Source organism: Saccostrea cucullata, unplaced genomic scaffold (genome assembly GCF_032062105.1).
Source record: "Saccostrea cucullata isolate Sc308-1 unplaced genomic scaffold, CSIRO_AGI_Scuc_v1 ctg514, whole genome shotgun sequence".
NCBI lineage: Eukaryota > Metazoa > Mollusca > Bivalvia > Ostreida > Ostreidae > Saccostrea > Saccostrea cuccullata.
Window position 1 is genome coordinate 14,151 of NW_026920771.1, and position 14,351 is coordinate 28,501.

Here is a 14,351-nt window from a genome sequence, read left to right on the forward strand (position 1 = left end):
TATTTTAATTTTTCAAATTAAATTTTACATAAAAACTTGGGGCTTAATCTCTGTAATATAAATTTTATTAACTCTACTTTACAATTTCCTCATTAACTTTTCCAATACCTGGTAAATTAGAAATCATATGTTTAAAATATTAAAATTCATTGTCTTTCTGCAATAATCCTCTGGCAGTCTATTCCACTTGTGGACATATTAAATGTTTCAAACTGTGAGCATTATATTGTTCATATCAGTTACCTTGGTCTTGACATTTCAATGACCCCAAAATTTCAAGCATTGAGCATTTCAAGCTGTTCAACGGACATGCAGTCACTTGAGAAGTTGTAACACCGACATATTTTAAAACACACTGGCAGTGATTAATCTAGTACTGCTGCCACATTTCATCTTGGGCTTTTTAAAATGCCTTATCCAACCTGAAATCGAACATGTTTCACTATTTGACCCCAAATATACACAATACCTTTATATTTAATTATGGATGAACAAATGAAGCATTTTTAAATGTCTGATTTTTAATTTTGTAGGGTGGAATAGATAATATACAACATCACAGATAAATTCTGCTTTTACAATTGTTCAAACTTCTCCCAATATTTTCCCCATTTACACATGTACCAAACACACAAAATATGACATGAAAAACACAAAAAGAACATTTTACATGAATTTCTAAATTCATGAGACAACCTTTGATAAAATTTCTGTATCATTTATAGAATAAAAAGTCCTGAAAAATCACCACTTATTTACATTCATTCATTTTAAGTTCATCCTTCATTACAAATTTACTTTTTTCCCCCTTTTCCCTTCTAAAATATTATTTTTTAAATTTCAAAATTTGGTCTAAATTGATTCAAAATTCATTGCTTGAATAAATCCTAAAACAAAATCTAGATATAAAAACACTAAGCACTTTATTTTACAACTGCAAGATTTTGTTGTTTAAATGAATTCACAAGTATTATTGTCATTCAGACACAATTTTCATCAGCACTTTATCAAAGTAAATTCACTGAAAAGTCCAGGATATATTTGAAGCATTTGTGACCCTGTTTGCAAGTACATGTACTCCATTTAACATACAAATATTCTTTTGATCTTAAAACTACATACTATAAACATCAAAAAAAAAAAATCAGTTAAAAATCTTCATAAAATAGATAATAAATGCAACAATGTACATAAATCGTATCTAAAGCCTATTTGTTCTTAGAAATTTGGTGAAAAATGAAAGTGTTAATATTGCAAACTGAACACATCAACCATCATGATATAAAGCCAGAGAGAGTCAACAATGATCTCACAATCAACAATATAACAACGGCTGTCCAACTAAACAACCATAACAAAGTCTGTCCGTAAGGAGACAATTTGGCAACGAAAAGTAACCATGAATTCTCAGCAAATTATGACTGAATGTCATACATGTACAATCATGATATCATGTCATATTTTTTTCTTTTATTCACAATTCATTCATCAAATCTCATTCATTCCAAGAGTAGCACAGATTCTCAATTAATACAATTATAATGACCATACATACTTTTGTTAATTCAATGCTGAATTTCTAACAAAAGGGTGATGCTGTGGGATCCATTGTCTTAAAGAAGTCCTTAGTGTTAATTTCAGTTTCTGATGCGAATGCCAAGTCTGGTCCTGGAGGAGTTAAGCCCCCTACTTCCTCCTCTGCGACTTGTAGTACCGAACCCACATTCTCCTGGGGCACTTTCTGTTCCTGTTTCACAGCTGTCCTTGGATCACTTTTGTTCATTCGAGGATCAACTTTCGGGGGTTTACTTGGAGGGGGGCGATTATAACTGTTATAACTCGAGACATTTTCTTGTCCTGCTTCTTCTCTATCCAGAGGAGAAGCGTATTCCATGCTTCCTTTACGCTTGCCTGCTGGTTTTCGCTTGAATCGTGGATCATTGCGGTAGTCTAGTTTTGGTTTGTCAGCAGAGTCTCCACTTCCCTTCTCAGAGTCATTTGATGATTGACTAAGCTGCCTGTCCATCGTCATTTTTTGGAGACTTTCATCGTCCAATAAAAGATCAATTTTTGGATTAATTAATGGTTCACCGAGAGGTTTGAGGCTCAAGTCAGGTAACATAGCACTGTTTGGATCGGGAGTGGAGTTTTGTCTTCCAAACTTCCTAGGATCACTATTTTGCCTTGGATCATTGGCAATAGCTGCTGGGATAGGTGGTATAGGAGGGGTAGGTAAAAGTCCTGGGGACCTTTGTTCAACAGGTTGTTCTGAAATTTGTCTGCCCATTCTGGGATCAGCTGGCCTTGAGACACCACTTGAGCTATTTTGTCTGGAGAAACGAGGACCCATTGAGCCTAAACTGTCTGTGTTACTCATCTGTCTGCCCATTCTTGGATCTATAGAAGGCCTCAGAGGCAGAGAATGAACACCCATTGGTGGATTTGAAGGAGTGCGCTGTAACCTTGGGTCAACAGCAGGAGCACCTGAATCAGAATTTGTTCTTCCTAATCGAGGATCCCAGGGTTTTCCAGGATCCCCTCCAGCTTTCAAACGAGGATCCCCTTGGGAGGCCCCCGATTTCACAGGCTGACCAGTTCGAGGGTCAACCTGCTTCTGTCCATCTGTCTTGTTATCCACAGATTGCCCCCTGTTGGCCTCTGCCACTTTCAACAATTTTTGAATCCTTGGATCATTTTTATACTTCGGATCAGCGAGATTGATACCTGGAGGGGGTATCTTGGGGGAACCTTCGACTGTCACTGGTATGACATTCCACATTACATCCCCCTCACTAGAGGTTATAAACACTGGGGGAGGAGGTTCAAATGGGGAGTCTTGAGATTCAATAGGAATAATAGGAGGAGTTGATTTATCTCCTGATTTTCCAAATGACCTTGGGTCCTGTCTTTTACGAGGGTCTCTTGGCATAGAGCTGCCAGAGCTGCAAAAATAAATTATAACTCAAGTAAAATTGACATTCTTCATCTCTCTGACTAAAAAATTTAATGCAGGAAAATAATATTTTTTTCAGCATCTGTTAATCACTTTTAATGAAAAACCAGGGATAAATAATTTTCTTCTTACCCTGCTGGTGGGGATGTGGCTCCTGAACTGCTAGTTTTGATGGCATTGATCATTTGCATTATATTCATTGTGCTAGGTGTGGAAGATGGAGGATTTGTGGCCTGTGGACTGAGGGGGGTGGAAGACTGAAATATAAAAATAAAAGTTTACACAGTACCTCATAAAAATTTATTATACCTCTACTGATTTTTTACTATATAAAAGTAAATCGATATATTTTGCTGATTTCCTGAAAATCACCGTGAATAAACCGATTCCCTGCAAAACAGACATATATTCCCTGCAAAAAAAGTACGTTTTTTTGATGATACTGATACACACCTATTCGGAACACTTAGCATTTTCTTTCAACTTACGACAAACTTAAAAATGTTCCTGGTTTGTAAAAAAAGAAAAAAAAGGATAACTTTAAAGTAAACTCATGAATATTCATTAATGAATCGAAATGCATCGCGAGTCAACTGGTCCCATATCAATCAAAAAGAACCAGTTTACTGGAAGCGAACGACAACAGAAATGGCGAGCTCAAGATTTGCGTAATGTTACTTTCGATTTTACTAAGTAAAAACTCGGACAATAAACTGATTTATTGATAAAATGGAATTTCTTTCATGACTGTATTTTGTTTTGTCGTATATTTTATCTATTCCTGTTGGAATTAAACATTGTTACAGAATACAGTATTGAACATAACTTTTTCAAATGTCTTGTTTGTATCGGTATAATGAAACAGTTAAAGTATATCATTGAGGGAGTCCATTATTAATTTGTGTTGAGGCAGTGATTCCAGTTCCCTTCAAAGCAGCTGCAAGCCTATTCTTCTAATTTTCCCTCGGCACAAGCGCCTCGGGAAATAGACTTGCTCTTGAGGAATTGGAATCTTGCTGACTCCCTCAATGATATACTTTAACTGTATACTGACACACTCTCCTCGCATTAAAATCAAGTGAGCGACAATCATAATCAGTTTTACAGCATGAAAGCCCGAGATTTTCTTGGAACAGATGCATATTATAAATACTTTGGCAGGAAATATACTTTTAAAAATCTTTTACCCTCATTTTTAATACACATATATAAATTCCTTACTTGTCTGTTGATTTTCTTGAGTACATCTGTAAGTTTTTTGGAATCTTTTTGATCCTCTTCATCACTTGAATACCAATTGTCATCTTCCTCTGCAATAAACACAACATATATGAAGAACAGAACAGCATTCAATTTCAAGCAGATCAACATTTCTTACATTTGTACCTTACGAAATCACATAAACAAACCATTCTTTGTAAGCCTACCCTTTTCTTTGGAATCACTGTCTGTACTGACATCTGGCTTGGAATTCAGTGCCTGGTTCTCTTTACTTTCTTCTTTTCCTTCGGTTGTCTTGTTGATTCTTTCAAACAGTTCCTTTTGATTTGAGGTTAAGTAATCATCAGTTTCAATTCCAAGCATTGCCAGCTTCTCTTTATTCGGGTCTGTGTCTTTTGATTTGTCCTCTCTTTTCTCTTCATCCCCATCTACACAAAAGATGCATTCATTTCATGCTTTCATGTACCAGTATACATGCATTTGAACTGTTCAACCTTTAAAAATTTGACTTATCAAACCCATGAATTCATTCAAAACATGAACCACTATTTTACATACCTTCTCTGTTGCTGCCTTGGAATGTTTGCCCCTGTCCTTCCATATTCTCTCCTGAACCAGGGCCTTGTAGATCTGATCCTTGAAACTGGTCTGGATGTCCTGGGAACATTCCCTCCTGATGGTCCCCTGGGCCTTGGAAATTTCCCATAGGCTGATTTGGCATTGGCCCTCCTGTACTCACATTGGGTTGCCTCACTCCTGCTGCGTGCTGCAGTAATGCCCCAACTAATGCCACGGCTGGATTCAAAGCCGGATTCATCTGGTTCATCATTCTGGGAGGACCCATCATTGGTCCAGGCATGGAGACAGGTGGACCCATGGGAGGTCCTTGATTCATTGGCCCTCTGGGGCCCATCATGGGTCCTTGGTTCATGGGACCCATAGGACCCATTGGCCCCCTGGGACCTGGTGGGCCTTGGTTCATTTGTGGTCCTGGGCCTTGCATGCGATTCATGTTCATTTCATTGTAAAACCCAGGCCTGTAAATGATATTGTGCATGAAATTAGTTTCTTCTTGAAAATCATTGCCGTCCTTTACAAAAGAACAGAATCTACATGTACTTTGATACTTCATTTCCTCAAATGTATTAGTTTAATGTTACTTTAATATGAAAAAGATTTCAAATTTACACGACTATTTTTTTTTTTGCCACATGGTGCTTAAAAGGCAGATTTTTAAGCAAACTATTGGAGTGGGGGTGGGGGTTAAGAGAGCAGTTTATACATAAAACAGGATCCCAGAAACTCACCTGGGAGGTTGCATGTGGGGAGGGTGCATCATGTTAGGTGGGCCCCCGGGTTTGTTGGGACTTTGATTTGGTGGATGAGTTTCTATATCAAAAATGGATGGAATTTTCTTGATCCTTTCCTGAACTGCTGGATCAACGAGTAGATGTCTTGGTGGGGACCCTATAAAAGCCAAATACTATTAACCAACATACAACAATTACATCCAAGTACAATAACATACAAATTCTGTATAGTAACATTACAATAATGTATGTCTTAAAGATACACTTCATGAAGTCAACATCACAATCTGCTATGGATTAAAAGATTTTGTTTACAAATCTGGCATACCTTGAAAACTTTTAAACTTGCTTACCTAATAAACTTGGTCGGTTTTTATTTCTTTGTCTGTCTTCCTCAAACTCTGCATCATTGTCATGATTATTGTACCTCTGTAATGAAAATTTCATATCAATTTTTTTTCGTTGTTACCTTTAATTAAATTGAATTAGCATTAAAAGCCATGGGAAAATCAAATTTGGACATCAAATATAGACTTTCAATACCTTTTCAATGAGATGTCTTGTTTCATCTGTCAAGGGATCATGGGAAAATTTACAGTTGTCCCCTCCATAACACTCCTGACCCGTATGAAAGAATTTACAAGGGAATTCACGTAATTCTGTTAAGGAAACTTATTCACAGGGCAATATCATGCATAAAATTACATTAAAAACAGCCTTCCAAACACATAATGAATGTAATCACTTAATCATGAAAACTTCACAAGAAAAGGATATTGTGCATAAATATGCAGTTGTCTTCTTTGGAGCAGTATGAATTCAGGTAATATTTACACAACTCCGGTTTCTTTGGCGTCTTTTCATGATTGAATGGACAATCATAACCCTGCAGGAAAGGTATAAAAAATTAATCAAGTTTCCTCCCATATCTGATACTTATATAGCAATGTTAGCAATACAACATAAAATTTAATCATTGAATTGAGAAAATTACTAAAGTTCTTTCTTTTTTAAACACTAATGTAAGTATTCACCTTTTGACACTTCCCCTCTTTGTAGAATCTACAAATGGGGCGTTCCTCCATTGGAGTTTTTAGCAGTGGCTTTTTCTTGGGCTGATCCTGATTGTGATCCCTGGATTGGTTCTTTCTTTTATTCATTCCCCTATCATGATTGTTATGTCCTCCTCCTCTACTATCTCTGTCAAAGTTTCTCTTTTTCTTTGGTGGTTGTTTCTTATATATTTCCTTTATGGAAAAAAATAAAACATTTATTTATTTCCTGGATATTAAACACTATAATGACTAAGTAACACAATCTCCCTTTTGAAAATTAGGATTAATTTAATTATGCAAATGGGAAAAAATAAATTGTACCTGTCCCTCTTCTGCAGCTATATTGGGGTCCAACATGTTATCCCCCAACATACTCAGCATACTTTTGCTCTTTTTTGATCTATCACCACGATGACCATCAAACCTGTAAAAAAAAATTGTTGTAAGAGTTATTTCCCTTATGCTGTACTCCATTATTCCTAGCTAGAAAATATCAACTTGAAATCTCAATAGCAATTACTTGTTAATTAGAATATCATTTTTTCTTCAAAATAACCTATTTTAGTTGACAGACTCATGAACCCAGTCTTTCTGAGTCTTCAGAAAATTTTAAACATCTTGGAGAGAATTTATTTCAATTCCTGACAGTAAATGTTACAGAGCACATATACAAGACTTACTCTTCATCTTCATCTGAAGGGCTGTCATATGGACCAGGTGGGCTCTCAAACCTATCCCCTCTCCGGTCGCCTCCATAGTTCTGGGAGTCATAATCATGTTTATGATTGCCAGAGGAATTCTTTTTGTGCGACATCCATCCCTGCTGATTTTCATCATCCACATTGTCATAATCATGGTATTTTGGAGGCCTCTTCCCCTTGTTTCTTTGTTGCTGCAAAACACACAAAAAGTTTTAATACCATACCGTAATTTATTTACAAGCTTATAACACCCCTCCCCCTCCTACTACCAAAAATTCTTAAAAATTTTAAAAGCATAATGTTATTATATGTTTGCATGCCTTGTATCAAATCAAAATTTTTTAAACAACTTATTTAGCTGAAGCAGGTGAATCGTGCATTTAAATATTACCTGAAACAGGTGCATCATATTACCTTGTCATCCCGCCTTCCTCTGCGGTCCCGTCTGTCTCTCTCCCTTCCATGTCTGCCCCCTCTGGAATGAGGCCTCCTCTTATCATGCCTATCTCTTGAATGCCCCCCTTCTGGATCTCCTCCTCCTTCCTCATAATCCTCATCTGGGTATTCTTCATCTCGTCTGCTATCTCCTGACTTTCCTATCAAGCATAAAGAAAACAAATTATTTCAAACTCTGCCCATTTAAATACAACAGTGTATATCATATCATGGTCATTAGATAACAAATGCAGATTTTATACCAAAGCAATTTTTAAACATTATTTACCTCCATCCCTGTCATGCCTTCTTCTGCTGCCTGGATGATCCATTCTATTACCATTTCTCTGGTTCTCTTCCCCATGTTCACTACCATCTTCTCCATCATCATCAATTTCGCCATCTTCCAGGATCTCACCATCTTCAGCCTCCATGTCCTGACTGCTTCGGGAGTCATCCAATCTTGCCTTGTTCCTGGATTTTTCTCTGCGATGCCTTCCGTGCCTCCTGTGCTTTCCCTTGTGATCCCTATCTTCCGACCTCCTCCGCCGTCTGCGATCACCGTCTCTTTGTCCGTCCTCTTGGTCAGAGTGTTCTACCCCATGATAATGCTGCCTTTCAAACTCCCCCTCCGAGCGATCACTTCCTGACCGTTTGAATTTTTTGTAGTCAGGATCATGTGACCTGTGACCTCTTCTTCTGGAGTCTCCATGTTTGCGATTTCCGTCGATGTCCTCCTGGCTGCTCCTGTGACGTTTTCGTTTGTGTCTCCCCTTTTCCTGGTCTATATCTCCATCCTCTTCACCCTCCTCCTGACCTTCTTCCTGCCCCTCTTCCTCTCCTCCTCCTTGCTCCCCCTCCTCTGGTTGGTCAATTTTCTGGGTGTCTTCTTCAGGATCATACTCGTCAGTTGTTCCTCCTCCATATTCATCCTCTTGTTCCATCACTTCAGTCATCATTTGAATTTTACATTGTCTAAGTTGTACTCTACAAAAAGCAAAATTTCACCTACTGAATGCAAATTTTATTTATTATTATTCAAACTTTAATCCAAAAGGACAGTATACTATCTTTACATTATTTTGTGTAATTTTTTAACACGAATTTTCCAATTTGTAATTCAAATTCATAATCTTCATAAGAGATTTATTATCCAGAAATTACTTCATTCACTATTGACCACAATTCTAGGTTAGTATTTGTGTAGATGTTTCATATTGTAAAAAAAGATTAAAATTATTGTATAGTATCTGTTTGGTGTGTGAACTTGTATGTGCCACAATGGCATATGTACAAGAGAAAAAATTGTGAGCTGTTTTTTAATTGTACTTTGCATTTCTGTGGATGTTTATGAACATTTAGGTTTTAATGTGTACAAAGGGATTGGTTTCAGAATTAAATTACGCAATTCGATCTCCACATTCACCACATGTGTACCGTCTTAGGCTTCAATGAAAAATTCTTTACATTCAGATAGAGAAAAATAACATGGCCATATTTAAGGCCTTATGGGAATTGTAATATATATGAGAGAATATCAATTTTTTAAAAATAATATTAATAAACCCCTTAACATCTTTCCCACACAAAACTTGCCCATTTCAGTGAATAAACTTTGAACATTTCCTCCTCTTCATTCAAATCAATGGACCAATAAAAATTAACAGTTTGACCCCATTTTCATTAAAGTGTCAACTGACAAATGTGTAACTTTATAACATTGTTATATTTTACAGATGTGATAGCTATAATTATATTTTGCTTGGTTGCATTCTTTCTTTTTTTCTTTTTGTTGTTGAGTGTGTTAATAATAGTTTCCACAACAATATTTTCCTGGATTTGACCTGATCCACTTTGAGAAACACGGATCCCGTTAGGAAATGACTTGTAGAGCACATGACACACGTAATCGGTGAGCTATTTATAGGTACCGTTGCGTGGTTACCTTGACTAACGTATGGCGGAAGAAAACGCATATCCGGGCACTGTCCACGCCCATATAATGTCGCCTACGAAATTTACACCAAACAAATCCAACGACATCGGTGTTCAAATATATGTCTGAACTAAATCTTTTTACAATTTATGAAAATTAATAAAGATTTATTTTAGTTATCAAAAGCTTGTAGCTCTCTTTTTTTCTCATATTAAAATTTTCAACAAGGTATTACATTATCTGGTAATGCAATGTCCCGCTTACCTTCCATTTACCAGTTTTTAGCTGGGTATATTTTGAATATATATGTTAGCCTAAATCTTTAACAGATTTGTCTTATGAATGCCTGTTCAGTGTTTATATTCCAATTACATGAATCATGTATCTTTCTGGTCATCGGCTTAGAACTTTGAACAGAGACGTATTCTAGACGTGTTGGTTGCAACTTACAACTGCGCAGTAATAAAATTATTCAAAATGGCTTACACATTTGCATAATTTATGCATACTTTTACTACAATACCTTCTTCGGCCTATTTTTATCCTTTCTGATATTTGCTTATCAAACTAGACAAAGAAATTTTGTCTAGAAAGATGAATTTATCGTTGCTCTTCATCAATCCTTCGCCTATCCGTGTTTCTCAATGTGGTTTCATGGAATATATCAACCTTGCACCTTTTGTACAAGGACTTTGGGAGTCACAGATAGAGAGGAGTTAATTTTATGATGAAATAAGGGAAAGATACCGATAGGTAGTGTTTCACTGAAGTCTTTTTCAGGATGTACAATTAACTGATCGTATTTTGCTTTGGAATTTTGTCCAACTGCGTCCAGATTGAATGCGTATTTCCAGTCTCAACAAGCACTACACATTTTCCCCTTCGCTAACAAGATGGCGACGTAATAAACTATATCAATCACGTGACTTCGATTTCTATTTTTGACACCTCATCCCTTTCAAGAACAAGGTCATGTTAGTTGATACTTTTATTTGATTTTAAAAAATGTTGCCATCTTTTTATACAAAAGGTCAGTGCAAGAAACCACAAACAACAATACTTCCGATTAGCCTGTTTAAAATTTACTAAGAAAAGCATGATATGTATAACAGAAATCCGCACTATTTTATGACCACTGTTGACCCTAAGTATTTGCATATTGAGGCTCAAGCGGGTTTTCTCAGTAACAGATGTTTACGGTCAAATGATGAAGGCGAATAACATTGATCAATATCTACCTACGATATTCAGTGATTATCACGTAGGGTCTGGTATAAGATATTTTTGGTAAAAATCATTATTAACATATTTAGCATTGTTTATATCAACCAAACCGCTTGTGCATATATTTGGCATGCTTGAAATTAAATATGTATAACGGAGATATCTAAATCATATTATAGCTTAACAGTATTCTGAAAGTCTAAAATGATACATAATAACGAATGATAAAATAAATAATGACAGAAGGGCACATGCACCTCTAATTTTTTTTTTAATTCGTTCCTTTTTTGAAGCTAGAAATGAATGATATAGGTTTTTAACCAAGAATTTTCATAACATTAATTTTGGTTTTTTAATCATTTTGCATTTGAAATTATAATACTGAATTTTAATTACAAGATAACAGCAAGTCTAGAAATTTTAGAACTTAGAAGAACTTTCAACAAAAATTAAAAATCAAGTTAATTTCAAAATATTGCAAAATCAGTTACGTTGATAAAATTGCTTGCAAATAGATCTTTCTAAATCTCCTTTTTAAAGATTAAACCATTTTCAATTATTAAATTAATGTAAATCAAAAAATCTAAAAGTTGCGTTTTGGTCCGCGGGTATTTGACGATGGTTTTGATCTGTTGTATAACAGGGCCCATGCAAGTCCCATGCAACGTTTTTAAATGGACCCCCCTCCCAAAAAAAGGATAATTTACCTAAATATTTCTTATAGAAAAATAAATAGTTTACTAATAAAACTTCTCCAATGTTAAAAAAAATACTATACTGGAGAGAAGAAAAGTTCTTAGAAAATGAAAGCTAATTGATTTGTACATTTTTTCTCAATTGTTTGAATTTGCCTTTAGGCCTTGTGGGACTCTAACCAGCTCTGCTTACAGCAACTTGAAATGTTTAGGGGGAGGGGGATTGGGGGGGGCATTCAGATGAACGGCATTAACATTAAGAACGACGTATAAAAATATAGCATTCATTCTTTGTGATGTGACTGAGAGTGAAATAGAAATAATCAAGGATGAATATACCTCAGGGACTTCCAAACTAATGGCCTATGTGAATTTCGGACTATAAGGCTTTAAAAGATGTACGCCGACGGAGGAACCCACCTCCCCTTCGAATTTAATCCCCTTTTTATTAAAAAAAGTCTGCACTTATTTCTATATAATAAATTTTTATGCCCATGTATAATCACTGAGTTTTATTAATTAACAATCCAATCTGTAAAGATTTTCAAAGTTGATATTTGATTTCACTGTGACAAGATGAAGATACTATACCTTTCTCTCTCCTTTTTTTTAAAAGAATAAACTATTTGAAAAATATATTTTTATGAGTTGCTTATTTAAATGTGAATTTACAGTAGGCCCTACGGGGGAAAGTGACTCAGATTGGAAAGAAATGTTTATTGTACGACCGTCTAATATCAAACGCTACAGATAGAGCGCCACCTGTGGTCAGTTGTGCAAAATTTGTACGGTGGTCTGTTCAGCAGTTTTAGGTAAGATTAGGTAGATTTCGACACAGTTCTGTGTTTATCAGTTTATTTAGCAATCTATAGAAATTCATTTCATAAAAGTTGCAAAAAGACACACAAAGAAACCACAGATATCTTTGAAATTCCATGTTGTTTATTACACAGTTGATAACTTTCTCTTTACCAGGTTGGGCACAGCCTACCAAATGGTACTTTATCCCCCGTTTGGTAGATAATCTACCATATCGGTAACGAATTTTACTAACCAAATGGGGGACAAAATTGGTTGTGTTTAATTCCAAAGAGAGGAGTGGAATTTCGCATAATTTTAAACCATGTGGAATAAAATATAGATATTTATCGGTGTTCTGGATGAAAAAAATCAAAAATATGTGCAATTTTTTGCGCAAGTGTTCAAAAATTTGACAAAAAACGTAGCTTATGTAAACAAGTGCAATGTTTCTCCGTTTTTTACTTTAAAAGAAAATTCCCTCCTTCTCGAACGATGCTGCACCTGTCAATCATGTCCTTTACTTTCTATTTCGATTATCCGGGCAACCAATCAATTAGTGCAAACCAATCAAAACGATGATCTTTTTTTAAACCTAATGAAAAGTCGGATTTAACTACGGAGGCACATTTGTGTTAATTTTCAACTAGGAAATGGGAAGAAAAAAAAGTTTTGCCTTTATTTCTTTTTATTTTGAACACAATGGCTTTGTTCTTCATAGAAATAGTAAATGCAGTTGGAGTATGACATAATTATTGTTTTAAAACGATGTACTTGGAACAAAAACAAGAATAATGACAAAAGTCATTTTGTACATCTTTTATTGAATATTATTTATTTAATATTATATTGTGTGAGGAATATGTTCACTAAAATCCCCCAATGCCTAAATAAATGCGCTTTTGTTTTATTTTAATAAAAATTGCAATAGAATAAAAAAGTCCCCACATTTGGTTAGTAAAATTGTTGATATGGTAGATTATCTACCAAACGGGGGATAAAGTACCATTTGGTAGGCTGTGCCCAACCTGTTTACGTGTTTGGCAAAACTAATGTTTCTAGGTTTCAATTATGTTCATTTATGTAAAACATATTTCAGTATAGCATCAAAGATTTATATTTACCTTTTTAACCTATTATTTTGGCTGTGTAGTGTATACATTACAGTTTATAGCTTCTCTGTAAAGCTTCCAGATTGTGATGATCGTGTATATAGTATTTTGGTTTATTACCTTCTTCTTCTATTTAACAACAAAACTTAAGAGTACTGAAGATTACTTGTTGGTGCACATGCATGACCTAAGCTTATATAAATAGAAACAATATAATGAAAAAAAATGTGCTTTTATTTACATTAGTGATTAAAAGAAAAATCTGACTGTTTACTTTTTACATGATAATGTTGAGAACAGCTGAGGTTAGCTGTTCTCTAAAAATATCAACGTTAGTGGCTTGGACAGCAGACTGGGGGAGTAAATTCCATTGTATTATAGTTAGAGGAAAAAGGACCATTTGTATGTTTCTTTTGATGCTTGTAGGTGTCTGTATGTTTGTGTGTGATTTTGTCTAGTTCTTGTGTCTGTAGGTATGAGTATTTGCGTTGGTATAGCGACAAGTTGATGGACTACTTTATAAAACATTATTAATCTGATTTGAGGCGTCGCTCAGCTAGTATTGGCCACTGTAGTGTACTAATCATGTCTGTAACGCTACTAATCAAATGGACTTTGTTGTTTTATTAGAGATTTAATATTTTCATCTATTCCGTATGTGTTTTCAGTTTAACTTTTTATTTGAAACCTATCTATTGACTGCTAGTCAATAGACTGCCATCTGTTGACTGGCAATATACTGTACAGCAGGAAATTAACTCGCGGAGTTAATATTCGCTATATTCGCGGAAAAAGAAATTCCGCGAATTCAACATACAGTGAATAATTCTTTAAAAGATTTATAAGCCTTAGGATAAATTGAAATTTTATTATTATCTGTGATTGATACATGTAGACTGTCTTTATAATTA

The 14,351-nt window shown here is 35.2% G+C and overlaps 1 protein-coding gene across 1 annotated transcript; it reads right to left on the reverse strand.

The window, feature by feature from the left end:
- Positions 1-503: 503 nt before the first annotated feature.
- Positions 504-10,527, reverse strand: LOC134257481 (zinc finger CCCH domain-containing protein 4-like). The gene is made up of 15 exons (XM_062740096.1): positions 10,359-10,527; positions 7,965-8,662; positions 7,655-7,836; positions 7,220-7,431; positions 6,861-6,963; positions 6,519-6,731; positions 6,262-6,370; positions 6,028-6,137; positions 5,838-5,913; positions 5,482-5,641; positions 4,733-5,211; positions 4,381-4,602; positions 4,175-4,263; positions 3,086-3,210; positions 504-2,942 (listed from the first exon to the last, which is right to left on the reverse strand). The coding sequence occupies exons 2-15, from the start codon at positions 8,632-8,634 to the stop codon at positions 1,580-1,582; spliced, it is 4,113 nt and encodes a 1,370-aa protein (XP_062596080.1). The 5' UTR covers positions 8,635-8,662; positions 10,359-10,527; the 3' UTR covers positions 504-1,579.
- Positions 10,528-14,351: the final 3,824 nt, after the last annotated feature.

Bases quoted from the DNA above. Each gene is read 5' to 3' on its own strand.
- LOC134257481 (XM_062740096.1), bottom strand. From the start codon at position 8,634: ATGATGACTGAAGTGATGGAACAAGAGGATGAATATGGAGGAGGAACA. The intron at 6,964-7,219 runs GTAAGTCTTGTA...TTTTTTTTACAG, and splicing joins CCTTCAGATGAAGATGAAGA to GTTTGATGGTCATCGTGGTG. The intron at 5,914-6,027 runs GTATTGAAAGTC...TTTTCATTACAG, and splicing joins CAAGACATCTCATTGAAAAG to AGGTACAATAATCATGACAA.